Genomic DNA, 26,842 nt, shown 5'->3' on the forward strand with positions numbered 1-26,842 from the left:
AGCTTTCTGCTTCTGCACATTGCACACAATGACTCTCCTAAGAGTCACAGTGTTTGGACCTAGTTTTACTAATATAAGATGTTATATATTCTATACTTGCTTATCCAGGAACCACTTTCAAATGTTATGTAAAACTTATTTCATAACTTTAATAATTTCCCTTTCTTGGGGTCCCAATGTGGGCTCTATTTCATTTTCTAATAATTTCTTCAAACTTTCTTTGCAAGTCAAGCATTAATCTGGAACTACCATTGTGCAGCTATTACATTGTTTCCAAGATGAGAACACACATTATGTATCTGGACCATTAGGACTGTGCTGTGCTGTGCCCCATGCCTCCATTTTTAATTGTTAAAGAATCATTATATCAAGGAACATCTAGTTTCACAGAATTCACCAGAGTAGAAGGAAAAAGAAGTAAGAAAGTCAGATATAATAGAATAATTATGCACATCAAGGCCAACTGAAAAGCAGTCACACACATATGAAATCTATTCAGCCGTTGTCTGGGGCTAAGGTTAGGAGAAATGGGAACAACTGTTTTTTACAAAGAGCTGCCTCGGGCTACTGAGATGTCTCCATCCCGGCCTACTGCAGGAAGTCCCTGTCATTGTGTGCTATTCCCAGCAAGCAGTTGCTTATCTTTTTACTTATTTAGGTTAAAGTCTACAGTTCTCATTACATGTTTCCATAGATCAAGTAGCTGACCCTAGATATTTTAATTTAAGGACATTTTTCTACTTCCTCAAGAGTCTTGTTTACTCAGTTTGTATCGTTTTATTAAGTCCCCGTAAAAGAAAGACCTTAATTAGAATGTGAACCCATTAACAAACATTTGATTTAAAGCTGAGCTTGTAGTACAAAAATCACTATCTATCTATCTATCTATCTATCTATCTATCTATCTATATATATATATATATATATATATGGAGGGGGGACCTGAAATACAACCATGTCCTGAAGGACCATAGATACAAATCTATTGCTGTTGTTGTTCCAACTCTCCTTGAAAACATGCTAAAACTATTTAAAAAAAAAAAAAAGCAGGCTGGAGCTGTGGCTTCATGGTAAAGGGTTTGTCTAGCATGCATAAAGCCCTGAGGTACATTATCAGCACCACTGATTAAATAAATGACTAAGTGAATGGATGAATGAATGAATGAATGAATGAATGAATAGCAGTGAATAGATAACTATTTTTAAAATCCAATTTTCTGTTATTCATAATAGATACATCTAAAATGTAAACAACCAACCAATATCTCTTGACTAGAGGCAGTGGCGGCAGATTCTAAGAAGGACATCCTTGCTGTCTTCCTAGGAGATCGAAGGACATGAGAAATGGCACTGCAATCACTGAGTTCATCCTCCTAGGTTTCCCTGGCATCCAAGGCTCAGAAGCCCTTCTCTTCATAGTGATCTTTCTCATCTACATATTAACCCTTTCGGGCAATGGGCTCATTATTGTCATTGTCTGGGCTGAGCCCAGGCTTCAAACTCCAATGTACTTTTTCCTTTGCAACTTAGCCTTCCTAGAGATCTGGTATACCACCACCGTCATCCCAAAACTGCTAGAAACCTTTGTAGTACCAAAAACAGTCATCTGCACTGCCTGCTGCCTGCTGCAGGCCTTCTTCCACTTCTTCCTAGGCACCACTGAGTTCTTGATTCTGGGCAGCATGTCTTTTGACCGCTACCTGGCCATCTGTAAGCCCCTCCGTTACCCCACCATTATGACCAGCAATCTCTGCCTACAGCTGGCCCTCAGCTCCTGGCTAGCAGGCTTCACCATTGTCTTTTGTCAGACAATGCTGATCGCACAGTTGCCATTCTGTGGCAACAATGTCATCAACCATTTCTACTGTGACGTGGGTCCCATCTTGAAAGCTGCCTGTGCCGACACCAGCATATTGGAACTACTGGGTCTCCTGGCAACGATCCTTGTGATCCCAGGGTCACTCCTCTTCACCATCATTTCTTACATCTACATCTTATCCACCATCCTGCGGATCCCTTCGGCCACTGGCCGCCAAAAGGCTTTTTCTACTTGTGCCTCTCACCTGACAGTAGTCTCTCTGCTCTACGGCGCTGTCTTGTTTATGTACCTGAGACCCACAGCACACTCCTCCTTTAAGATTAATAAGGTGGTGTCTGTGCTAAACACTATCCTCACACCCCTTCTTAATCCCTTTATTTATACCATTAGAAACAAAGAGGTGAAGGGGGCCCTAAGAAAGGCCATTACTTGTGCAAACAGGCATCATGCAAAATGAAACCTTCAGTACACCAAAAAGAGCCGAATGCAGACGCCAATGCTGATAGTGAGGCAAACCTGTAGAACAGTTTGACAAAGGTCTCCCCCTAAATATCAGAAATTCTAGTACAGTGTTATCCAAAGACAGAGAGCTAAGAAAGCAAACTGGTTGGTAGGGTCCCCATTAAATTATCTAAAATGAATGTATATTTGTTATATATAAATGAACTGGGATTTCTCCTTAGAGAGGAAAAGTTTCTGAAATCTTCAGCCAAAACATCTTAAGATTCTTTAAGATACATGCAGCAGAACTCAGGACTTGCTTAATTACACGCTAAAGGGAAAAGAGCAAAGTCAGACAAATGTCAGTAAGTTTTTAAAGTGTGTGAAGAATCGTGTTCCCCCTCGTTTATTGATAACTGTTAGATTTATGCAGCAGCAGAAAGAGACAGGAAGTCTGGATTTCAATAAACAGGGCTGTGTTTATTAGCATACATAGTGAGGGGCAGCCTCTCTCCCAAGGGAAACTTGGGATCTGGCAAGGAAAAAAAGCTGGCTTTGACTGTTTACAAGGGCAGGGTAAGGGGCTAGGAATGAGGAAGCTGTTCCAGCCACAGGGGCCACAGGACTCTCCTTCCTGAAAGCACCGGCCCAAGGGAGATAAGCTCTCGTGGGAGACTGTCTTTACAGACATTCCTTTCTGTGCTGGCCAGTAAGGCTTAGCAAAGTCATCTATAATCTCATAGGAATCCTGTTTTACCACTGAGACACTCTATCAATAGCTGCATCTTGCTGTCCCATGCACAAGGCATCCCATGCCTCATTTTCTCAGCCCTATTGCTTTTCTGTAAGAGAAATGCACTGGAGTGTCCTTGTCAATGCTGATGGTCTTTCAAAAAATGTCTGAAATGAACCCACTTTCTGTTCGATTAGTTGTTAATAAAGTTCCCTCTACCTTGACATGATACACAATTTTAGGCAAGATGAAAGGGACTCGTTCCCAGGTAGTATAAAAACTCAAGGGTATCTTGTAAAAACATTCTGATTCCTATTTTGTGGATTATTTCAGTTTCTAGAATTTAGTCCCAGTAGAACAGGCACAAACACAAGATGCCTCAGAGCTAATATCACTGAAAGCCTTGTTGGAGAACTCCATTTCTGGTTTCTATGAAGTTCATGACTGTGAACTTGCAGACTTAGCATGCAGAGTCCCTAAGAAGCAAACACACACTTGGGCAAGATATCTGCCATAACTCTACTGATGATGCCAGCGAGTTAGCTTGTAGAGAGGAGTATTACATATGCCCTTCTCCCAAGGATGAAGACTACCATTTAAAGCCCATCAAAACCCAACATTTTAAAAGGATGTTTGTACATTCCTTTTGTTATCAAATTGAACACAAAAGCCGGGCGTGGTGGCACAGGCCTTTAATCCCAGCACTCGGGAGGCAGAGGCAGGGGGATTTCTGAGTTCGAGGCCAGCCTGGACCAGGACAGGCTATACAGAGAAACCATGTCTCGAAAAAAAAAAAAAATGAACACAAAAAAGCAGGCTGTATGAGAAAAGTGTTATTATCTCAATTGCTATACCTTACATTCACTAAGAAAAAAGCAGCTGCATTGGAAGTGATCAGGGCAAATGGTCATTGGAAGGTAAAGTGAGAGCATAATCCTGTGGATTTTACCCAAAGCCATCTAGAAAATAGTGGAAATTGCCTTGGATAAGAAAATGGAGTCATCTTTAACAGTCTACAGAGAATAAAGTAATAGTGCTGAAAAGAAGAGAACAAAGGGCCCAACATGGTACAGGAAAAGTCTGTGTCTATTTCACCAGGCCAAGGGATGCCCAGGTAACTGGACAAAACCTATGTGTCCCTTACACATCCTTGCCATGTGTTTGAGTGTGGAAGTTATTAGCACTTGAATCAGTGGGTCTCAGTCAATCTGTTGTGGGCTAAACAGAAGAGAAAAGCAGGAGAGAGCAAAATATCCTCTTTTGAGGCAAGGCATTGTTTCATCCTGATATACCAAGAACCTGATCCTGGTACCTGCTGATGCCGGTTTACAGCGACACCCCACCTTGCTGATGCCGGGTTTACAGCGACACCCCACCTTTAACTCTCTGTTCTGGGGCTGGATGTCGCCACCAGTTTCTCAGTTCTCCATTCTGCAGTCCACACAGATCCTGCACCATCTCAGCCTCCTTAACTGGAAGAGCAAATTCTCTTACTAAACCTTCATTAGTTAGTACTCTTCTCCGGGTACTTAGCCCTGTTAACAACAGAATTTTAAAATGGACTAAGAAACCTCAAAGATGATTTTATTAGGAAAAAAAAAAAAAAAAAAACAGAGCAGGCAAACTAAATTTCAGTTTCAGCCCCTGCCTAGAGAAGGAAAATGGACAAGAGGAAGAAAGGAAACCTGTCATTTATAAGCAGTCACACAGAGCAGGGGAGGAAGGGATACTTCAGAATGCAATGGAAAGGCACCAAGTAATAGAAAAAGCATACTTTGGCTCTGGCCAGTGTCCTCAGATAAAGTTTTTTTTAAAAAACGAAGGGGAGGAGGAGGAGGAGGAGGAGGAGGAGGAGGAGGAGGAGGAGGAGGGAAAAACCACCTGAGTCAGGACTCAGAGGGGCAGGCAGACCTGCTCATCCTGGCACTGACTCTGCCTGAACTGAACAGAATCAGGTTTCTGAAAAAGTACATTATCTCATATTATCTCATTAAAGGGATAGCTTCACCAACTCCCATGTCTTTTACCATGGTATTAAGTGAACCTGCATTGTGGTGGGGTGATCAGGTGATTGACTGGGCACAACTGGATTAATTCTCATGATTGCCGGGTCTTCAGCCAGGCAAGAGGTAGACTCCACTCCTTTGACCAAAGAAAAACAGTTTTCTTGTTGGGGCTTCAACAGAGCCCTGATCAAGGGTGCTGTAACATCCTCTGCAGAACCGTAACTGCCTCTCTAGCAAAAGCAATTAACATGTCCAGTTCAAAGTATGCTAAACAGTCTCTAGCAGCTTGTCCCACGAACGGAAATGGTTTTCAAGAAATGGCTGAAAGGAGAAGACTTGGACATGTCACTATGTGACATTCAGGGCAAAACTGACTATAGAAGTGTTAGGGACAAAGACAAAAAATGAACAACTTGGATCAGGGAAGACAGTGGCAAAGAGGCACCAAAATAGCACACAAAGGTTAATAGAGAACACCATTTTCTTACTGAGCTTCAGTCTACATTCCAGTTTTTAGTTCTAAGACCAACAGTTTGTGTTTTCTCAAGACGGACAGAGTTGACAGGCAGATGTTCTGGCGGCCCGGCAACAGCTGTGCATGAAGGAGCCAGCATTCAAATCCAAACCTTTCATTTTTTTATTCTTCCATGCTTAAAGGAAAAGAAAACTGCGTGGGAAGGAGGGGATTCTCTTGTGGAGATGTAGATACCAAAACCAACATGAAAGATGAAAACAAAACCCTGTAGGAGGTAAACAATGAATCCCACGCCTAAGAAGGTGATTGATTTGCCGCAAAGGGGACTGGCCATAGAGGGCAGCAGTCCAGGGAATGCTTCCCGGCATGGGTCTCACTGGACGAGCCCCAGGCTTCAACCAACAGAAACACATCGAGTGGACCAAACCTCCTACAGCCTAGACAGGCTCCAGCACCGCCTGGAGGTGGGGCGAGTGGTCGCTTCCGGTTCCGGGCGCAGAGGACCCACGTGTTCCGACCCGCTGGGCCCCGCGCGACTCGGATCCCGCTCGGCTCTTTCGGCCGGGAGTGGGTGGGGGAGCACCGGGCAGGGGAGGAGCCGCCGGAGCCGCGGGAGACGTGAGTGTCGGGGACCTGGCCGGCGAGCGGGCACCGCAGCGGGCGGGGAGTGGAGGCCGGGAAGGGCGGGAGCGTTGGGAGGGGCAGCAGACCCCGCCCCCCCGGCGCCGGGGGACAGCGCCTGCCAGGGAAGGGGTGGCGGCGGGGTCCCCGCGGCCTGGGCGTTGTAACCATGTCACCTCCTCGCGGCCGGAGCCGGGACGTCCGGAGACAAGGGTGGCACTCCAGGCTTCTCTGCCCATCCTTCTTCCGCCCCCTCCGGGGGCCTGCGGACATGCACTGTGCCCCTCGGATTGCGTCCATACCAACCGCTCCCGTGCCCTAGAAGCCAGTGGGGTGTAGCCTAGGCCCCTCGGCGCCCACCTTCCCTTCTCATCAGACTTTTCACTCTGCATCGCACATTGCTCCAGAACCCTCCCTGCAGCTTGCTGCCTTCCCTGCGGGCCCCGCCCCCTTCACATGCGATCTTATCACCTGTGATCCTTGTCAGTCCTTGGAGACTGGGGTAGCCGGCTAGCGTGTGGCTCTCACCTGGCTTAGTGACAGGCTCAGAACTTCCCTGTAGAGCTAGATAGAGGCTACTGTCTGCACTTGGAACTTCTCTCTTCCTACCCCTGACAGCCAGTTCGGGGACCTCTTCTCCGCCTCATCTCACCATCTGTGGGACTTTCCGTAGTGGACTGAAAGTTTGCTAGTTTATATTCCATGGCCGACCTGGTCCTCTCACACACTTTCTTCCCCCTGGGCTGTGGCTGTCTCGTATTCTACACAAGGATAGCGCTGTCTTTGCTCTGTGCTGAACTCCCCCAAAGGGAGATCTATAGGTCCAGCTGATCTTGAACTGTCTTGGTCGTGGATAGAAGTGCCACATCCAGGGTCTGGCTGACAGACTATCCTGTCCACAGTCTACAGGTGACAGCCAGGGAAGCTTGTGGCGACGAAGTGTTCTCTCTGTGCAGCTTTTTCTTTGAACCAGCCCCATGGACCTTAGTCCAGAAAACAGTTTCAGTGAGGTGTCAGGATGGCTGTGAGAGGCTTGTTGGGAGAAGCAAGTGACAGTGGGATATTTTGGGGCCATCAGTCTTGAGTCACTTTCTACCATTGCTGCCTAACATAAAAGGGTTAGGAGGAAGGTGGTACATTTTTCTTCTAGACATCTGCTGACCTTTCCTCCTGTCTCCTATGCACACACCACTTGCATTCTACCTGAATAATTGCAGGAGACAGTCATTCCAAGGCCACTGCAAGATCTGCATCACTATTGAGGGACTCCTGTCATTTCAGAATATACAGGTTCGGTGACCCACTTGACACAGGTATAAAACCTAGACTTTGTGTTTTATTTTCCTCCACTTGCCTGAATGTCGGCATCACTGGATAAGTTTGTGCTTTTTTGCATGAAACCTCAAATTTACTTCCTTTTCCCAGGTAGTGGGTATCGAGTTAACATACCTGAAGTGGTGCTCTGTGTTCTGTATTGATCACTTGGGGAAACACTATTTTTGGCCAGATCTCTCTCATGATACCTGCCTTACAGAGGTTTGAGGACAAAGACTTGCAAATACTAGTAGTGTTGACTAATCTTTGATGGGTCATCTTACCATTCGAGTGTACCATTCATCTTACCATTAAGTGCTTTTTAAACAGAAAGCCAAATGCTGTATCATCTTTTGTGGCAAGTTAAGATGAAATTCTGATGAGGATTGGTTTCTGGTTTGGTTTGCTTGCTTGCTTGTTTGTTTTAAGACAGTGTCTCTCTGTATATAGCCTTGGCTGTCCTGGAGCTCACTGTATAGACTAGGCTGGCCTAGAACTCAAGCCAGCCTGTGTCTGCTTCTTGAGTGCTGAGAGCAAACGCTTGCAAGCAGCTCCCTTGATTCCCTTGATAAAGAGCATCCCATTCTGATCACAGGTCAGGTCTCATTCTAGGTTTCGATGTGAATTCCTGAGATTGCTAAAGGCCCTACTGTTCCCTGATTAACTTCTTCACGGCTTCTTCCCCACTCTGCTCAGCACTCGGAATATTAGGAGATATAAAATTGAGGTTCAGTGTATGTTTCTGAACTGAATCAAATCTGTGTACTTCTCCCCTCAAAGTTTCTCTCCATTGATACTAAAGCAGTCTGTCTCTATTGAACAGTAAAGCGAGGTAAACTTGATTGATAAATTCCCCCAAAGAGCTTAGAATGCTTAATACCAAATTCCTACGGCTGTCTGAATGAAGGACGTATTACCTAGGCGCCCTGGCACCCAACAATTGCAGTACTTCTGTTGGGGCGTGTATTTATTGAACTTCTTTCCCTGCAAACTACCTGGAAGAATGCTATAGGTCTAGGAACGTATCTTTGCTTAGGGGTCCCAGCTTACCAAGGAAAACAGACATTAAACTGCCCACGAGGAATGACTGCTGGAATTTCCTCTGTGCTCTCAGATCCTGCTAGGTCAAACGACAGCTCCCAACCTTTGCCAACATATATACGCAAGAGAGCCTCAGACCAAGCGAGAAGGAAATCACCTAGCATAGAGCACTAGGTAACCAGGATGTATTGATTGTATACACATAGACAGTAACTTGTCCTAATACCGTCTTCTTATTTACCCTTTCCTATTAAGTGATCCTTTCTCTGTTGTAAGATTATTATTGACTGTATTTGTTGTGGGAATTTAAATATATCTGCATAACTTTGGCTGCCAAATAATAAACGCTGTTTTCTTCCTGGTGGGTGTCAAGTGTGATGTCCCTTACATTTTCAGCTTCAGATTAATTTGTGGCATTTTGTCTTAAATTTGTATTTAAAGATTGACGCACATTATTTAAGTCAGTAACTAATTCTAGGTACGACCCATTAAATGTAGGAGGATTCACTTCATGTGGAGGTTAATGAACATGGTCATAATGGCCAGATATGCAGGTTTTGTCTCTTAAAATATGTATTATCTCAGTTCTTAAATAAACCTCTTTCATTATCCCCTTGTGAATAAAACAGTAAAAAGAATTTGTCTGTGTTCCTCTTGAAGCCCCTCCTTAGCATCCTAAAATCTGGAAAGCTTCTCAAAGGATGACCCAATTCTTTGCCTTTAGATAGAAAAATCATCTCCTTCAAAATGAGCTGATTGATACAACTGGTCCAGGATGCCACATCTTACAAAGTAGAGCAGGGTATAGGATGTGAGTCTTCTGTCTCTATTGCTACCCATATCTGTGTGTATGAGGAAACATATTATTAATTTTCAATTTACCATATTGTCAATGACATTTTTTATCCACCTTAAACCTTGCTGTTGACTATAAAGGCAAAGTTCAGAGCAGAAGATAATTAAGCCTCTGACCACACTGACCATCTTGTACAGCCCCTACTTATTTGACCTCTCCTTCCTATCTTCTCATTTTCCATTCCTCATTCTGTTTCTTAAAAGCTATTGTAATAAGCTTTGAGCCAATATTCTCGTGCTTTTCAAATATGACTTTTATGAGAGAAAAGGTGGCAAAACAAAATCTTTCTCAAGGTGGGGCTGTAGCCCAGTGGTAGAGCACATGCCTAAAATGCAGAGTTCTGAATTCCATCCCAGGACTTCGGAATTAAACCAGTTCCAGCATGGTTAAGGCACACTGATCATGACATGCTAGAAGGCCAAAAGCCAGGGAATGCATCACTCTCACTTTCTTTGCCTTCCGGGTTGAGCTTTCACAGGACTTGACATATTCGTGGATATGAATCACATGCATCCTGCCAACTGCAGAAAGGGAAGGGTCTTTGCTTTGGGTAAGTAGAAGCCTTCCTGATTCCATCTTCAGCTAAAGACTCAATCACCAAGGTTCTGCCCATCTGTGTTCAACAACTTACTTAATTCAGTTTACAGTGCCTCCAGAGCAAGGACTGTTTGCTTTTGGTTTGAGTTTAACACTTCATTTGCGGTAAGACAATAAACAAGCCAGCCCTTCCCCTCATTTTTCTTTTGTAATTAGGAAGAAATAAAATGGACTGTGTGCTTATTTTCTAAGTCTTGATTTCTCAAAAGAACTTAAAGCTTGAAGCAAAAAATAATGAGCCATACTGAACATCTACCCTATGCCAGATTCTATGCCAAGAGATTTGTATATCATTTACTCCATAAAATAAGCATTTGAAATAGGCATGTTAACCACATTTCAAGGGTCAGGTTGAGAATTAGAGAAATTGTGCCATGTGACTTATGAGAGTAGAGATACATACTCAAAATTCCAAAGCCATGTTACCATTACATGGGAAGCAGTGGTGTGCATCTGTAGACATAGCAGTTGAAATAAGGTCAAGAATTTTGCAAGTGGAATGGCTGTATTGTTACATCCTTTTGTGGCGCAGCAGCATTGGAAGAGAACAGTCAAGAGTTTAGTTTGGTGTTTTGTTTGTTTTTAATTTGAATTCTAGAACAGCTTGAAGGCCCTAGTAAGCCCCTCCACTAAGCAGTTGTTTTCACAGTTCCAGACTATGAGGCTACATTTGTCACTTAAGTTTTGTGACTTTTCCTGGAGAGATGTGACCAACTATCCCCACAAGATAAGACATGAATGACAGATCAAAGAAATTCTTCTACCCATATAGGTTGCTAAGTCATTGAGTTCATTAGTAACAGCTTGAGTAAAGGGCTACTCATAAGCACAAAGGTAACTATGTCACCAAAAAGTTCACCCCAACATGGACAACAACTCTTGTAGCTGTGTGCCCATAGTCTTGTTCAGTCTCAAGGTGGCTCCACCAGAGTCTTCACCACCAGTTGTTTCCTGTTTGTATCAGAAGAGGGGGCTGATGAATCTTGTGTATAAGCTTCCTAAATGAATGACCTTTCTGAGCCTAAGTGTCATTAACTTATGAGACTTATGAACCATACCCTCTGCCTTTCCAGAGGGGAATGGTTTATTTGGAAGGAAATAGCTACACGGGATTCACTCCTGTGGCTCTTACGTTCTTACCACTCTGCCTTCCAAGATCTTCCCTGACCCTTTACAGGGTAAAAAAGATGGCTGGATATTTTCTACCATTCCTACCTGAGCATAGGGGCCATAGTAACAGTCACTTATTCTTAGCAGTTTGACAGATTGTATCAGTCTCTGCAGTTTTACAATACCCACTTGGGGGGACAGCCTTTTCTTCCACATTAGAGGCTGATGACAGCAGAAATCTTTAACAACTGTTTCAAGGACAGGTAGGTGCATCACATTCATATATTAAAACAGAAACAGTAGTTAGTTTCTTTTTTTTTTTTCTTTTTTTTTTATTAGATATTTTCTTCATTTACATTTCAAATGCTATCCAGAAAGTCCCCTATACCCTTCCCCTGCCCTGCTACCCAACCCACCCACTCCTGCTTCCTGGCCTTGGCATCCCCCTGTACTTGGGCATATAATCTTCACAAGACCAAGGGCCTCTCCTCACAAAGATGGCCTACTAGGCCATCCTCTGCTACATATGCAACTAGAGACACAAGCTCTGGGGGATACTGGTTAGTTCATATTGTTGTTCCTCCTATAGGGTTACAGACCCCTTTAGCTCCTTGGGTACTTTCTCTAGCTCCTTCATTGTGGGCCCTGTGTACCATTCAATAGCTGACTGTGAGCATCCTCTTCTGTATTTGCCAGGCACTGGCATAGCCTCACAAGAGACAGCTATATCAGGGTCCTGTCAGCAAAATCTTGCTGGCATATGCAATAGTGTCTGGGTTTGGTGGTTGTTTATGGGATGGATCCCCGGGTGGGGCAGTCTCTGGATGGTCCTTCCTTTTGTCTCAGCTCTGACCTTTGTCTCTGTAATGCCTTCCATGGGTATTTTGTTCCCCATTCTAAGAAGGAACAAAGTATCCACACTTAGGTCTTCCTTCTTCTTGAGTTTCATGTTTAGCAAATTATATCTTGGGTATTCTAAGTTTTGAGGCTAATATCCACTTATCAGTGAGTGCATATCATGTGTGTTCTTTTGTGATTGGGTTATCTCACTCAGGATGATATCCTCAGGATGTATCCATTTGCCTAGAAATTTCATAAATTCATTGGTTTTAATTGCTGAGTAGTAATCCATTGTGTAAATGTACCACATTTTCTGTATCCATTCCTCTGTTGAGGGACCTCTGGGTTCTTTCCAGCTTCTGGCTATTATAAATAAGGTTGCTTTGAACATAGTGGAGCATATGTCCTTACTTCAAGTTGGAACATCTTCTGGGTATATGCCCAGGAGAGGTATTGCTGGATCTTCCGGTAGTACTATGTCCAGTTTTCTGAGTAACCGTCAGAAAGTTTATACCAGCTTGCAATCCCACCAGCAGTGGAGGAGTGTTCCTTTCTCCGCATCCTCGCCAGCATCTGCTGTCACCTGAATTTTTGATTTTAGCCATTCAGACTGGTGTGAGGTGGAATCTCAGGGTTGTTTTGATTTGCATTTCCCTGATGATTAAGGTTGTTGAACATTTTCTTAGGTATTTCTCAGCCATTCAGTATTCCTCAGTTGAGAATTCTTTGTTTAGCTCTGTACCCCATTTTTTGATGGGGTTAGTAGTTAATTTCTTAACCCTTGGTCTTCCTGCCCTCTGTAGCCACAAATATTTGCTTTTACTTAACAGAAGTAGCTATCAGTTCCTCTTATAGAACAACCATTAAAATCTAAGCAGAAAGCAATTGTCTGCATATATAATGGTTGTGCCATTATTGCAACAGCTATGTTCATAGTATATAGTATATAGAATTTATAGAGCAGGACTGTTGGTGACATTTCTCTCACAGTAGACTGCATAGTACCTTCTGGCACTGTGAAAGCCCTTCAGCAGGTAAGAACCGTCAAGCTCAGTCCCAGATTGATTTCTCATGTTCCATAGACAAAGTAGGCAGTGTCTTCAGTAATAGTCTTACCATTTGTTTCTAATGTAAAACCAACAGCAGTGCCAATAGCTTATAGGGAAGTGGGGTAGGAGGTGAGCAGGGAACTCAGTCTCCTTGGCCAGTAGCTCATAGCAAGTCACTCCTAACATTGGAATTTTCACTCAACTTCAGAGACTGGTTTTCCTCATATTGCTTTAGGTTACACATACTCTGTCTCAAGGAGGCATACGTACTTACATTTCTGTTTCTCTGCTTTGATACATGGACTGCCCATCTGTACTCATGTCTCACAGCCTCATGAATCAGGCTATGAGGGACTATCTCATTCTTTGTTTTAACATCTGTTCAGTTAAAACTTTTCATGCATAGAGCATTCACTTTGGTATTGCTGAATCATGAATTTCCCCTTTTTTATTAGAGGTTAAAATTGAGGGGGTATGTTCTTTTACTTCTGACTTACCTTTGCCCTCTTCACTCACTTATTTTCCCAGTGGGATTCCAGTTTTTAGTCAGGGGGTGGAGTGAAGTGCTTTTTTAGCAGGGTTCTAATTTGTATTGTCTTCCGTGCACCTGCCAAATGCAGGAAATGACAGCGCAACACCCCATCTTACCAGGGTTTTGCTTGCTTGCTCGCTTGCTTGCTTGTTTGCTTGCTTGCTTTCTGCACCTTCTGCTGAATCAGAGGATAGCATCCACGTGTCTTTTTTCATGGCAGAATTCCTTTTACATGGACAAGTGCTTTCCAGACAGACAGCTGTGACTTTTCACTTACAACAGTGGCCAAAACTGTTGCTATAGCCTGCTTATGGCCATAGCCCATGTATTGTACTTTCAGGATTGGCATAGATTCTCAAGTTTAATAGCATTTCTGGGAATGTCCCCAAAGTCACCTGATAGGCCCGGTTCCCTGGGGAAGCATGCCACCTCATAGCATGTAGATAAGATGACAAACTTAGTGTTCCCTCAAAGGACACTTGATTCTCAGTGGCTTTACCTTGGGTGGCATGTCTTATCACCCATTCGTGGAAGCACTACAGAAAGGAAGCACACTATCCTCTGGCACATGCAGAAAGGTTGTCAACATTGGAATTGCCTCTGTAAGTGCTCTGGTCTCAGATCAGTGTTAGTGCGTGCCTCAACCCATCATTGTCACTGTGCAGCTGCTCCTCCCCAACTCATCTTTGATCCTTTCAGATTCTGTGTCCTTGCTAGTCGTGTTGCATGCCTTTTGAATGGGCATGTGAATAAATGTCTCTTCACACACCCTCCCCCCCAATAAAGTGCTGACAACATACCAAAAAGAAATTATTCCATCCAGACCTGATTTCGTGGTCTGGTGAATTTATTAGGGTTATTTACAAAAACATGGGTAAATCAAAGGCATTTACATCACAGAAAAGGTCTGTCCTAGCATGGGTGGAATCATAAAACTATCTGTCACCCTGGATCTCCCTACTTAAAGGCAGTGCCACCAAGGAGTTTGCTCTTCACAGCAGTTGCTTGCTGCTCTTGTAGTCTTGGGGACTGGGCTTGATAGATGTAACAACTTACTGAGCTTCCTGAGTTTTGTGGACATCCTAAGCCTTGTTTCATTAGTTCCCTAAGTTTTTCTGAGCTTCACTCTTTCCTCAGGAATGTTTCAACTTAAAGGAAATGGCTATACACACAATATCTAGATCTACTAAATATAATCATTTAAGTCCAAATTGCTAGTTAATTGTCTGAAGACTATTTTCCAGTAAAAAGTCAAGTCACCCTTTTCCTGTAGCTACAAAAGATGTCTTTTAGAGTACGAAATTGATAATTCTTTTATGTCTTCTGGTTTTCTGTGCTTAAGAGAACTGAATTAGCCACTTCTGTCATGTGACATCTTCAGGTAAGGGACAGAGAAAGCTAAGCCAAGATTGGTTAAAAAAAAGATCTTAGTTTCCCCTTGCCTCCTTCCAAATCATCCCTCTTGTACTTAGCAATGCATACTCAAAAAGGCCAGGTCATAAGACTGCCCCATCTTATGAAGTGTCTTTGCAGACATTTTCTAGGTGACTCATCTAAACAAATCATTTACTATTCCCAATCTGGTTATTATGGACTCCCACATGAGTATCCAAGAGCCATCCCACCTCAGGCAGCTACTAGGAGAGGGCCACTGGTGATGGGGAGTGAGCACTGGGTAGAATGGCCAGAAGCCCAACCCCCAGGAACTTGCTACAGAGCGACCAGGGTTGATGCCAGGGTTTTATCAGGCTGTGGAACTTTTCCAAGGACACCAAAGAAAGATAATGGAATTGGAAAGCCAACAAATTGCAGGTATCATGCATGTAACCTTGCACATCCCATGAACTGTAGGGTAAGCAGTGAAAACCAGTTATTCTTGTCTCCATTAATGCCTGACATTTGCGTAGTATATTTTAATTCATGCCACTCCACTGCATTAAAGTAGTTATTTACAGGACTTTACCTTTTACAGGGGTTGGTTCTGGTATGTGTGAATCTGGAGCTGGATCATGGTTCTTTTGGAACATAATGTATATATAGCTTTGCCCAGCTGCCATGCCTATCCAACCCCATCTCCTGCCAGTGCAAGGAATCCTTCCCCTCTTCATTGCTGACCTCTTTCCCTCTATCTGAGAAGCGAGCAGCAGGAATATCAACTGTGGAACATTTAAAGTGTTAAAGCAAGGCTGGGTTGGTTTTTTGGTTTTTTTAAGCGTAAAATCACTCAAAGCAGGATTCCTTCTTTCAGAACTCACAGTGTATGGAACCTTTTTGGACATGATGCTCCTTGAAGACCAAGGGAATTTCTAGATTACTTCACTGATCTGGTTCTCAGACTTTTAAAATAATAGAGATCTTTTTATTAAGCTAAGTTACCTTGTATAGCAACTCTGTTTATCTGTGTTGCAGGTGAATATTAGCATAAAGGGAGATATATATATATATATATATATGAGTAAACAGTGAGTATTGACATTAAATTAATGTCTGGTTGGTGTTTATTAAAGCTGATTGAAATCTCAAGAAAAAATATTTTTTCAAATGCCCAGTTATGTGTAATGTACATTTGAGTTATCCCTAATGTGACCTGAGGATTACTTATGACTTCATCACACTTGAAACTTGGGAATGTCTTGTTTATGTACTATACAAACAATAAATTTTTCTTTATTCAGCACACATTTTGCTGAACACGTGACTAAGTACTAATTCATATGACATAGTAGCTATCCTTCCCAGAGACAGAAACTCAGTAAATGTTCTCTGCCCTCACCAATTATGAAGCAAGTACCTATTTTTTTGCTAGACTTTGGTTAGGGCACAGTGTGCTCCTCCCTTCAGAGTCTTACAGTCTCCTGAGTAATACTGCCACTGGAGGAACAATTTTATAACACAGTGTACACTGTGATATGGAGAGCCATGTTTTTACTCATCATCTAAGAGGGATCAGTGGGGCAAACTCAAAATAGATCAGATGGAAGAGTGGAGCCAGGCAAATGAAGGCTTAGGATAGTTCATAGAGAAGCTTGAGAAATCTTGGTAAAGGGAAACAAGATGTAAAATACTAATTTGAGCTGGCTCTCATGGAAGTGGCACTCACAGTAGAAAAGAGAGGCCCCAAGAGATCTGGTCTTGAATTTTGAGTATCAGAGAAATTCTTTGGTGAGACAAAAATCTCTTGGGGGACTGGAGAGACAATTCAGTGGTTAAGAACACTTGCTCTCACAGAGGTGTTCCCAGCACCAAATGTCAGGTAGCTTACAGTCACTCTTCTGGCTGTCTCAGGCACCTGTACATACATTAAATCTCAGTCTAAAAAAAAAAAAGACTTGAGGGAAGAGGTTCAAATAACATACTGAAACTACTTTTTCAGGAATACCGTGAAAAGGTAACATTAAAACCAATCCAAGATTACTAAAACCATTAGTGCTGAGCTAGAAACAAATGAAATTCTGTCCATTTTTCTGTCCATTTTTTATTCTACCAGAATACAAAACAACAACTACAAATAAATAAATAAATAAAAACTTCACTAGAGATGAGCATATGATTAAAAACAAAAATGCAAGCTATCAAGTAGTAGAGAAATTTAGCATAAGATGTCGTAAGAATAATAGTACTAGTCAAGATGGTTTAATGGGTAAAGGTGCTTACTGCTAAGCTTAGTAACCTGATTCTTAGAACCCAATTGGTAGGCAGAGAACCAGCTTCTGCAAGTTGTCCTCTGACCTCCAATGTACACTGTGGCATGGCCACACCCACACACAATTTTTAAAAATAGTTGCATAACTATCAAAAACATGGAAGCTATATTACAAATGATTGAAGATAATAAAATGAAATAACTTAGATCAAGAGAAATTTGGAAAACATGATTATATAATTATTAGATAAGACACTTTATATGTCATATAAAGTGTACCAGTGGTCAAGGATCAGCTGGTGAGAGTCAAGTGATAACCTTGAGAGTTTATTGCAGGCAGCTGCAATGCAGAACAAAATGACTGGTCAATAAGGGATCCCTGGGCTGGGTATCATTCTTGTCTGGAGGAGGACAGAGCCAAGACCCCTTGTAAAACTTGAACTCAGTGGTTCACTGTGCTGACACATAGTTCCAGACACAGGCCAGTACTTTTCCAGGGTTGAGACTTTAGTCACTCAGACTGTGGCAGGTTATAATACTAAACTAGAGCATTTAATGCAGATGAAGACATGATGAATTTGAAAGACATTTGTTAGAATTAACAGACTCAGTGACCCAGCAAAGTATGATGATAGGTAGTGAAAGACTGGGCTATAGGTGCTAAGATAGCAAGAAGGTATGAGAGTAGAGATTCATGGGGCTTAAGTGCATTCATTGTGTTCTTTGTAATAGCAGAGTAAAAAAATCACAGTTGCTAACATCAAGTTTCTCAAGGAAAATAAGCAGTGTCTATGTAATAAGACAGAAAATGGAATGGATGGACCAAGGTTGCTTTTGGCCCATTTCAGTGATTTCTAACCATGTGGAAGGGTAGAAAGAATAGGATCAAATTAAATCTCAGAAGACATGAACCTAAGCTGTCTTAAAAGATAAGTAAAGTTTAGCCAAACTAAAGGTCACAGGTACTAAGATTCATGTGTGACTTTTCTCCAAGCCAACCAACTGCCATCTTGGAGCATTCAGCTGTGCCACCTTGCAAAGGGTCCCAGCTGGACTTTTTTACTAGTTTATCCCCAACCCCAAGTATACAACTGGCAACTCAGCAAATTCCCTGCAGAAGGGGCCAGAATATACACAGTCACACCAGAGAAGACTAGAGCAGGACTTCAGTCTGTGCAGCTGTGGGAAGCCTGGGGTAAAGCTTTCTAGGTGTGTCTCTTTGGGGGAAGAGAAACCACATCCTGTAAGTAACCCCTCACCTACTCCATAAGGATGCCCAATAAACTCTTTTGTTCCCTAGAGTGAAATTTGGTGGAATCATGCCTTCATTTATTAGGAACTTGGGACAAAGGATGGATATTGTTTATGTTTTCCTTTGGGAAGGAATTTTAACAACTGCTATTCCAAAGCTAAAGTTCATGGGACACTTGTAAAGATTGTATACACCCAGTTCAGGAATGGGGGGGCCATGGCTATAAAGGATTGCAAAGGGAATAACTACCTTAAGGCCAGCTAGTGTGTGATATACTTAAAGAATCTGTGTGTGTGTGTGTGTGTGTGTGTGTGTGTGTGTGTGTGTGTGTGTGTGTGGTTTTTTCAAGATAGGGTTTCTCTGTATAGCCCTGGCTGTCCTGGAACTCCAGACCAGGCTGGCCTCGAGCTCAGAAATCCGCCTGCCTCTGCCTCCCGAGTACTGGGATTAAAGGTGTGCACCACCATGCCCAGCTATACTTAAAGAATCTTACTGAAGAGAAAAGCAGGAATGACTGAATGATCTTCATTAGGGGAAGAACATGACCAGATTTAGATTTACTGTGACAGCCAACAATGAGAACACTGTAAATTGAGGTGTCCAAACTTTTGGCACTGAAAACTCTCATCTACAAATGTGCTTGTTGGACTGTATTCATAACTAGCCTGGGAAATGTGTGGCCCACAAGCTGCAGATAGACATACCTACTAAAGAATGCTGACTTGAAATAGCAACTCCAGAGGCAGTTACTGTTATCTAGATGAAAATTGGTTAGGACATCATCAGAGCAAAGGAGTGACACAGGGAAAACTCTAAGAAACAGCCACCCGGTAAAGAGTATGCCACAGGTACAGTCTTCAAAAGGCAGGGAGGCCTGAAAAGCCATGCTGGCCCTCAGTGGTACAGAGAATGGGTAGACTATAAAAAGCTTTGCATCCCCTACACAGTTTGAAATGGTCTTACATTTAAAACATGTTTTTATAATACCAAGTAATAGCATTAAGAAAATACTTTAGAAAGTTAATAGTTAACATTGAAGTTCCAGCTCCCTTCAGAACACAGAAAACAGAAAGACATTCAATCTCAAATTTACAGAAATATTATCAGCTCCATACTGTTGATGAGAAAATACATATACAGAAAAAAAAAAAAAAAAAAAAAAACTTCCCACTGGGCTGTACTCCTATCCCGTACCTTCTAAGTGATAGCAGGCAAATTTAAGCACTTTTAGTCCCCCTTACTTCTCTTTATATTACCCAGTCAGGGTCTCATTAGAATGATAAGTGGCCCTTGTAAAGATACAACTACCTAGACATACTGAATCAGAATGTCTTTTGGAGAAAAAGCTTCACAACTAATGTATCATCTTTTACTCACTGTTGAGTGCAGAGGGAGCACACATAGGAAGTCATGACTGTAGTTCAGGCAAGGTGGTGCGGACCACACTGGAGTAGCAGGCAGGAAGAAGGGTAAAAGTTGAGAAGTTTAAGAGGTAGGGTTGGTTTTAATAAATTTTAAACGAGAAAAAATCATAAAGTTGAATCACAAATTACTAAACTAAGTATTTTCTTTACAATTGGTCCCTTCCAAGGCAGGAAGAAGGTAAGTCTGCAAACAAGGCTAGAATAAATGAGTGTCCTTTTATTTAGGGATCAGTAAGTCATCCAGTTAAAGATGCCTTAGCAGAATAAGGGCAGGCTTCTGGGGTGCCACTGTTAGTGTCTTTCCTCACTGTTGTTCCTTGGAGTGCTTAAATCCCCAACGGTTCCCATTTTACCAAGGTTAATATTAGTTTAGTGCAGCCTTGCATAACATATGTCCATCCTGTTGATGGCTCAAGATATACATACTATATGCCTGTGAAACAAAGCACGGCCACTGGGGCATTGCTTCTAGGCATCATGAGCATCGTTTCCCCCAGCCATGTAAGTCTGTGGGGAGCTCACAATGTGCTGGCTGTAGTACAGACAGGAATTGAAGGAGCCAAACTAAAGAACTGAGCAGGAAGAAAGTAGAAGAAAGGTATTAGGAGGAAAAGCTACACTACTATGAGTAGAGCAGCATACTGCTTTCTTATGAGCTAGGAACCTTCACTAGGAAGTGAGGGGAGAGGACCTTGCCAGGCCTATCCCAACTTGATTTCATTGCAACATACAGTTATGGAGATACTGGGAAAGGGGAAGTTAATGATTTCAGAAGTATAAAAAGGATTACTAAGTCAGAACTATTGTCTCTGCATAACCGCAGGCTTCTGTTCTCTTTCATCTTTACTACTCCACCCTAGGTCCCTTAGGAGGAAGCCCTTGAGCTACCTGGTCTACGTTAATGCCAGTGTGAGGGCTAAATGGTGTGATAACACCCAAGAGCCAGGAAATGGCCACAGCCTTGGAGCCAGAGGACCAAGATCTTTGGGAAGAAGATGGAGTTCTGATGGTGAAACTGGAGGATGATTTCACCTGTGGGCCAGAGTCTGCCTTGCAGGGCGATGATCCTGTACTGGAGACCTCTCACCAGAACTTCCGACGCTTCCGATACCAGGAAGCATCAAGCCCCCGAGAAGCCCTCATCAGACTTCGAGAACTTTGTCATCAATGGCTGAGGCCAGAGAGGAGAACAAAGGAGCAGATTCTTGAGCTGCTTGTGTTGGAACAGTTCCTCACCGTCCTGCCTGGAGAACTGCAGAGCTGGGTGCGAGGCCAGCGGCCAGAGAGCGGCGAGGAGGCAGTAACACTGGTGGAGGGTTTGCAGAAACGACCCAGGAGACCAAGGCGGTGGGTGAGGAGGGGGAGTCCTGATCTGTGTGATGTGGAGGGGGCCTGTTCCTCAAGGCTGGATCTGGGGAGAGAATGAGGGTCCCATACATGATCCTTTAAATTCTACTGGTTCTGCTTTTGGGTTTCATCCAGATCCATGAGCCCAGTGGTGCAGGGATGGATGTGTGCGAGTGTGACTTTCTCGGGTTTGAATCACCTGCCCGTGCCATCTAAAGATTGGGTTTTAAATTTTTTTTGGATATTGAACCTTGGGGTCCTTAGAAAGCAACTATTCTGACTTCCTCTAGGTTCACCTTAATCCCCAGACCCCTTTCCTAGGATGGTAATCTGAGAAAGCTAACAGTAAGTAGCCCTGAAGGATAGATGGAAGCCTCAGGGCCCCGGGTGATGAGATTAAAGGTTGAGAGAAGGGGAAAAGTAGGAGAGTCCTAGTGTGTCCCCTGCCTTGTAAAGATAACTGGTTCTTCATGTGCCTTTGCAGCTTGAGCTTCCCCCTCCTCATCTCGTTCCCTTTGTGAGTGTTCCTCCCAAAGTACCCCTGATGACAAGCAGGAATTTTCTCCTGACTCCGTCATGACTGGAAGTTAAAATTGTTCCCAGGTAACCGTCCATGTTCAGGGCCAGGAAGTCCTGTCAGAGGAGACACTTCACCTAGGGCTGGAGCCAGAGTCCTCCAGTGAGCAACAAGATCCAACACAGACCTTGACCACTGAGCAGCCCCATGAGGAAGCACTCCGAAGCACAGATCTGGGGACACCGGGACAGGAGACCTTGCAGCATGAAGGGGAGCACCTGCCCCTGCCGGAATGTGGTAGGAAGAAGCCTCAGCAGAAGGAAACATGTTGGCAAAGTGAAGAAGTGAGGGGGGGTCTCTTGTACCACAAAGGCTGGACAAATTCTAATAGAAAGCACAGAATATTGTTGTTGAGAACACAAAGAACCAGCTAGAACCTGCCTACAAATGGAGCCAAGTTTAAGTAGTGGTATTGAGTGTTCCCAGCATTCCAGTGGAGGTATAGGTCGTTGTGATAATTCTGTCCACCTTAGATCAGTTTCTTGATTCTCTTAGCAGAGAGAGTTAAGTAGTTAAGGGCACTTTGTGTTCACTGTAGTAGAGGAAGCTCAGCCTCTTGCATTTCATGTTGCTGATCTCCTTTTGTTTTTTAGAAGTTTCAGTGTCCCAGGATGTAGACCTTCCCACAGAACAAGGGTCTGGACACCCAGAGATGGTTGCTCTTCTCACTGCTCTCTCTCAGGTAAATCCTAATTCAAAATACATATTTGAAGATTTGTTGGGTGTTAGCCATATGCTGAACAATAACAGATTTAAGTGTGCATGCTTAGAGTAAAAGTTTTCTGATCTTTCTGTGGGGATGCAGGAAAGGGGAAGAAATTATAAAACTAAACAGCTGTTTTCAGCTCCAGTCTTGATCATCTCTTTATTTGCCAGAGGCACTAACTATTCTTTTCTTCAGCTAGACTACAACTCCATAAGTAGTAACTAAAGGCACCAAGTGGGATCATTTTGCAGTATTCAGTACAACTTTGAAGTTGTTCAGTGAACAGGTTTATCATTTGTAAGAGTGCCTAGCATGACTGCGATAGTATTTATGAGCTAGCCCTCTTGATCTGAAATTATGGGGCTGAGAAAAGCAGATAGAATTCATAGTGGTTTAGAGTTGTAGTCTAGTGGAGGAAAAGTTCTTTCTTGTTCTGACCATGGAACAATTCTTAGAAAAGATGGTTTTTACCAAGGCCTCCCATTAAAACACCAATTAGGGAGTTAAATGATTTAAGTCCCATCTGGGTTTTAAACAGTAACCTGAAGAAGAGTATAGTTTGGCCTGAAGAAACATAATGGGTTGGAGAAGCAGAAGCAAGGCCAGTGTTTTCCTCAAGTGCTGAAGGTTCACAGCAACACCATTAACAGGCTCCCCAAGGGAAATCCTTCTGCATCTTCCCACTCCCTTTGTCTTCGGATGGACCCTACCTCAAAATACAGTAGGCTACCTGAAGCATCGCGTCCTGATTGGATCCTTGTGTCATTGCAGGGACTGGTCACATTCAAGGACGTGGCTCTATGCTTCTCACAGGACCAGTGGAGTGATCTGGATCCAACACAGAAAGAATTCTATGGAGAATATGTCTTGGAAGAAGATTGCGGAATTGTGGTCTCTCTGTGTAAGGAGTTTTACGTATTTCCAGGGCATTCTAGCCACAAACATCTTTTCCCTGTTGGAATATAAGGAGTCAGGGACCTTGAACTACGTGTACTAAACTTCCACTAATGCATGCCTACCCCACAGTGAGATTAAAGATCAGTTAGCCGACAAAGATGACACCTTTCCAGCAGAAAGGAAGAAAGAAAGGTGCTTGGAAAAATAGTGAATAGAAAATGAGAAAATACAGTTATAGCTTTTGAGTTAGTATTTAACTTTTGAAGTAAGCACATGAGTTTTGAAGCAGTCAAAACAAAGATAATCTACTTCCTTCAACAAGAGGGGAAGGAGCAGGGAGCACAGTAAGCAGTCTAGCTACTGAGGCTCGGGGGAAAGCACCAGAAACGCTCAAGACGGCCAGCTCAGAGACACGCCGCACTGAAGAGCAGTGAGGTCCGACCAGTTAACAGGCGCCTTTGCTCTGCCGTCTACCAGTCCAGACAGATGCTCTTAACTCAAGGAAGTATTGAGCCAATCATGATGTACTTTTTTTCCCCATCTCTTGAGCAGCATTTCCAATTCCCAGACTAGATGAGACCTCCCAGATTAGAGAAGAAGAGCCTCAGGTCCCAGGTGTCCATGAGTCTCAAGAGCCTGCAGAACCAGAAATCCTGAGTTTTACCTATACAGGTGAGGAGTATCAGACAAGCCTGGCCACCACAATTGGGCAGTTCCTCTAGTCAGTGTGTCTCTGTCCTCCGGGGCCTTTCTCATTGGTTCTTTTTCATTATTTGATTTTTTTGTTATGGTCTTACTTTATAGACTTGCCCCACAGACCACTGGTTCTAATATGCCATCCATCACTAATGCTTTCTTCCAAAAGGCAGACCCCTCCACCATTATCCTCCCCTTCACTCTTCCTTCCGTTTCTTAGAAAATCCATTCAAAATCCTCTCATTGTATAACAGATAAAATTGTTATTATAACTTCTCTTTTTCTGTTCTTGCCCCTTCTATAGGAGACATTAGTGAAGCTGAGGAAGAATGTGTTGAGCAACAAGATACACACAAGTCTATTTTGGCAAACACAGAAGTTCACCAGACTCCAGATTGGGAAATAGTCATTGAGGATAATACCAGTAGACTTAATGAAAGATTTGGCACAAATGTTTCTAAAGTTAATAGTTTCACAAATATTAGGGAAACTATGCCTGTTCACTCCCAATCAGGGAGGCAGCATCATTGCCCTCTATGTGCAAAAAGCTTCACATGTAATTCTCATCTTATTAGGCACTTAAGAACTCACACAGGAGAAAAACCCTATAAATGTATGGAGTGTGGGAAAAGTTACACACGGAGCTCACATCTAGCTAGGCACCAGAAAGTCCATAAGATGAACACTCCTCATAAACATCCTCCAAACCGGAAGACTATGGATGGCCCTTTGGTCCCGTCTGCTACCCGTGTGGAGAAACCATATACCTGTGATGATTGTGGAAAACATTTCCGTTGGACGTCGGACCTGGTCAGGCACCAGAGGACACATACAGGAGAAAAACCTTTTTTCTGTACTATTTGTAGCAAAAGCTTCAGCCAGAAATCTGTGTTAACGACACACCAAAGAATCCATGTTGGAGGCAAGCCCTACGTGTGTTCGGACTGTGGCGAGAACTTCAGTGAGCAGAAGCAGTATCTGACACACCGCAAGACACACGTGTCTGAGGAGCACCATCTGTGCAATGAGTGTGGCCGCTCCTTCAGCCATAGTGCAGCATTTGCCAAGCACCTGAAAGGCCATGCTTCAGTGAGGAACTGCCGCTGTGACGAATGTGGTAAAACCTTTAGCAGGAGGGATCACCTTGTCAGGCATCAGCGAACACACACTGGGGAAAAGCCTTTTACCTGTGCTACCTGTGGGAAAAGCTTCAGCAGAGGCTATCACTTAATCCGGCATCAGAGAGTCCACACAGGAAAGAACAAGACCTAGCTAGGGGCCATATGTGGAGCTTAATTCCGCCGCCAACTGAGACGGATGGGTTCTGTGTTCAACCTGAGAAGAACTTTTCTGAGGCATCTCTGACCTGCCCGTACCTTACTATCTATCACCTTTTCCAACTACCAAACAGAAGCCCCATCCAGAACGACTCAGCTCTTCTCAGATGAGGCTTCTGTTTCACTGGCATGCTCCTGCCTCTACCTCATAGGTGTGGTGTAGGAGATGTAGGACTTAGGAAATTTGGGTCATTGTATTTTGAGAAACGTAGGCTGCTCTAGATCCTGGAGTCTACTCGACAGCCTCAACTTCAGTGTGGTCAAGGATAAGTATGTAGGTCTGATAAGCGACCAACTTAAGAGTCCTTATCGGACTCAACCTTAAAGCACAAACCCTAAACTCAAGATAGGAGGTTTGGGTCCTGATAGATTTGCCACACACTGACGGGATAGCTACAGTTCCTCACTAATTCGCCTCTTCACCGTACACTTTCCTTTGATGCTGGAGACAAAGGGGAAGAATTTTGAAGGACAAATCCTTAAGACTCCTTCACGAGGATTTTTGACAGGCTGCTCCTTTCCCCATTGTCAAAATGACACTAAGTGCCACATACTGCTACAAAAGCGGGCCTAAGCAAAAGCCTCTTTGGGTGTACCACCCCTGTCTAAATACTCCTGTCTACTATTCAGCCACTGTCAGTTTGTCCCTTACATGCCTACTGCAAAAGAGGTGTAGTACTGGAGTGCTGAAGAACTCAGTTAAAGCATAATTAAGACGTGAAATCCATTCCATTCCCATATAATGTTTAAGCCTGTCCTCCTCCATTTGGCTTGTGAGAAGGGATCTAAAGCTCTTGTTAGCATAGAAAGGCACTGTATCTAGTGCAGAATCATAACTGACCGAGAGAGACAGAGAAGATATAAAGCCACTTTGGAAGACTCTGAAACAGCTATTGCCACTGGCTGAGACTATTCTGACACCCAGTCCTTGGTATGCCTGCCTGGGTTCTCTAATGTCTGGGAAGATTATGAACCCGAGTACGTGGGACCCTGAGAATTAATCAGAAGTAAAGGGATTTTTATGTGTCTTGTGTTACTTGGTTTTTCATGTGTAAGTTCATTTTCATGTAATTGTGAACTAAAAAGTAGTATCTCCTGGTGGCCTACGGGTCTTTTACCTGTTCAGTGTTCCCAGGAGGCTGAAATTTTATGACCTTACATGTCTGATAATCTGAAAAGGACTGAGGACAGATATTCCATAAATGGAGCACAGGATGTGGGGATTAAAGCATGAGAAGGCAGATACATTTCTATGCCTGATTTCTTCTACTTATTTTACAATCACAAAGGAATATGGTGGGTTGCAAGACATCTCCCCAGCTCTAACCGCAATAGGGAAATTCTCTTAACAATGGACTAGCCAAATTTTAATGCCAGTCAATCATTGTCATGAAGATACATAAGAAATAAATAAAGTGGGCTGGAGAGATGGCTCAGTGGTTAAGAGCACTGACTGCTCTTCTGGAGGTCCTGAGTTCAAATCCCAGCAACCACATGGTGGCTCACAACTTTCTGTAATGAGATCTGAT

General features: G+C 43.2%; 2 protein-coding genes across 2 annotated transcripts; both read left to right on the top strand.

Moving 5' to 3' along the window:
• Window positions 1-1,305: 1,305 nt before the first annotated feature.
• On the top strand, window positions 1,306-2,307 carry LOC110328660 (olfactory receptor 6X1). The gene has a single exon (XM_021208081.1). The coding sequence runs from the start codon at window positions 1,338-1,340 to the stop codon at window positions 2,274-2,276; it is 939 nt and encodes a 312-aa protein (XP_021063740.1). The 5' UTR covers window positions 1,306-1,337; the 3' UTR covers window positions 2,277-2,307.
• A 3,663-nt stretch (window positions 2,308-5,970) lies between these two features.
• On the top strand, window positions 5,971-26,558 carry Znf202 (zinc finger protein 202). The gene is made up of 7 exons (XM_021207004.1): window positions 5,971-6,092; window positions 20,614-21,104; window positions 21,704-21,914; window positions 22,271-22,359; window positions 23,155-23,284; window positions 23,833-23,952; window positions 24,281-26,558. Exons 2-7 carry the CDS (start codon window positions 20,703-20,705, stop codon window positions 25,246-25,248), a joined length of 1,920 nt encoding a protein of 639 aa, XP_021062663.1. The 5' UTR covers window positions 5,971-6,092; window positions 20,614-20,702; the 3' UTR covers window positions 25,249-26,558.
• The last annotated feature ends 284 nt before the right edge of the window (window positions 26,559-26,842 follow it).

Source organism: Mus pahari, chromosome 10 (assembly GCF_900095145.1).
Source record: "Mus pahari chromosome 10, PAHARI_EIJ_v1.1, whole genome shotgun sequence".
In the NCBI taxonomy this organism is placed as follows: Eukaryota; Metazoa; Chordata; class Mammalia; order Rodentia; family Muridae; genus Mus; species Mus pahari.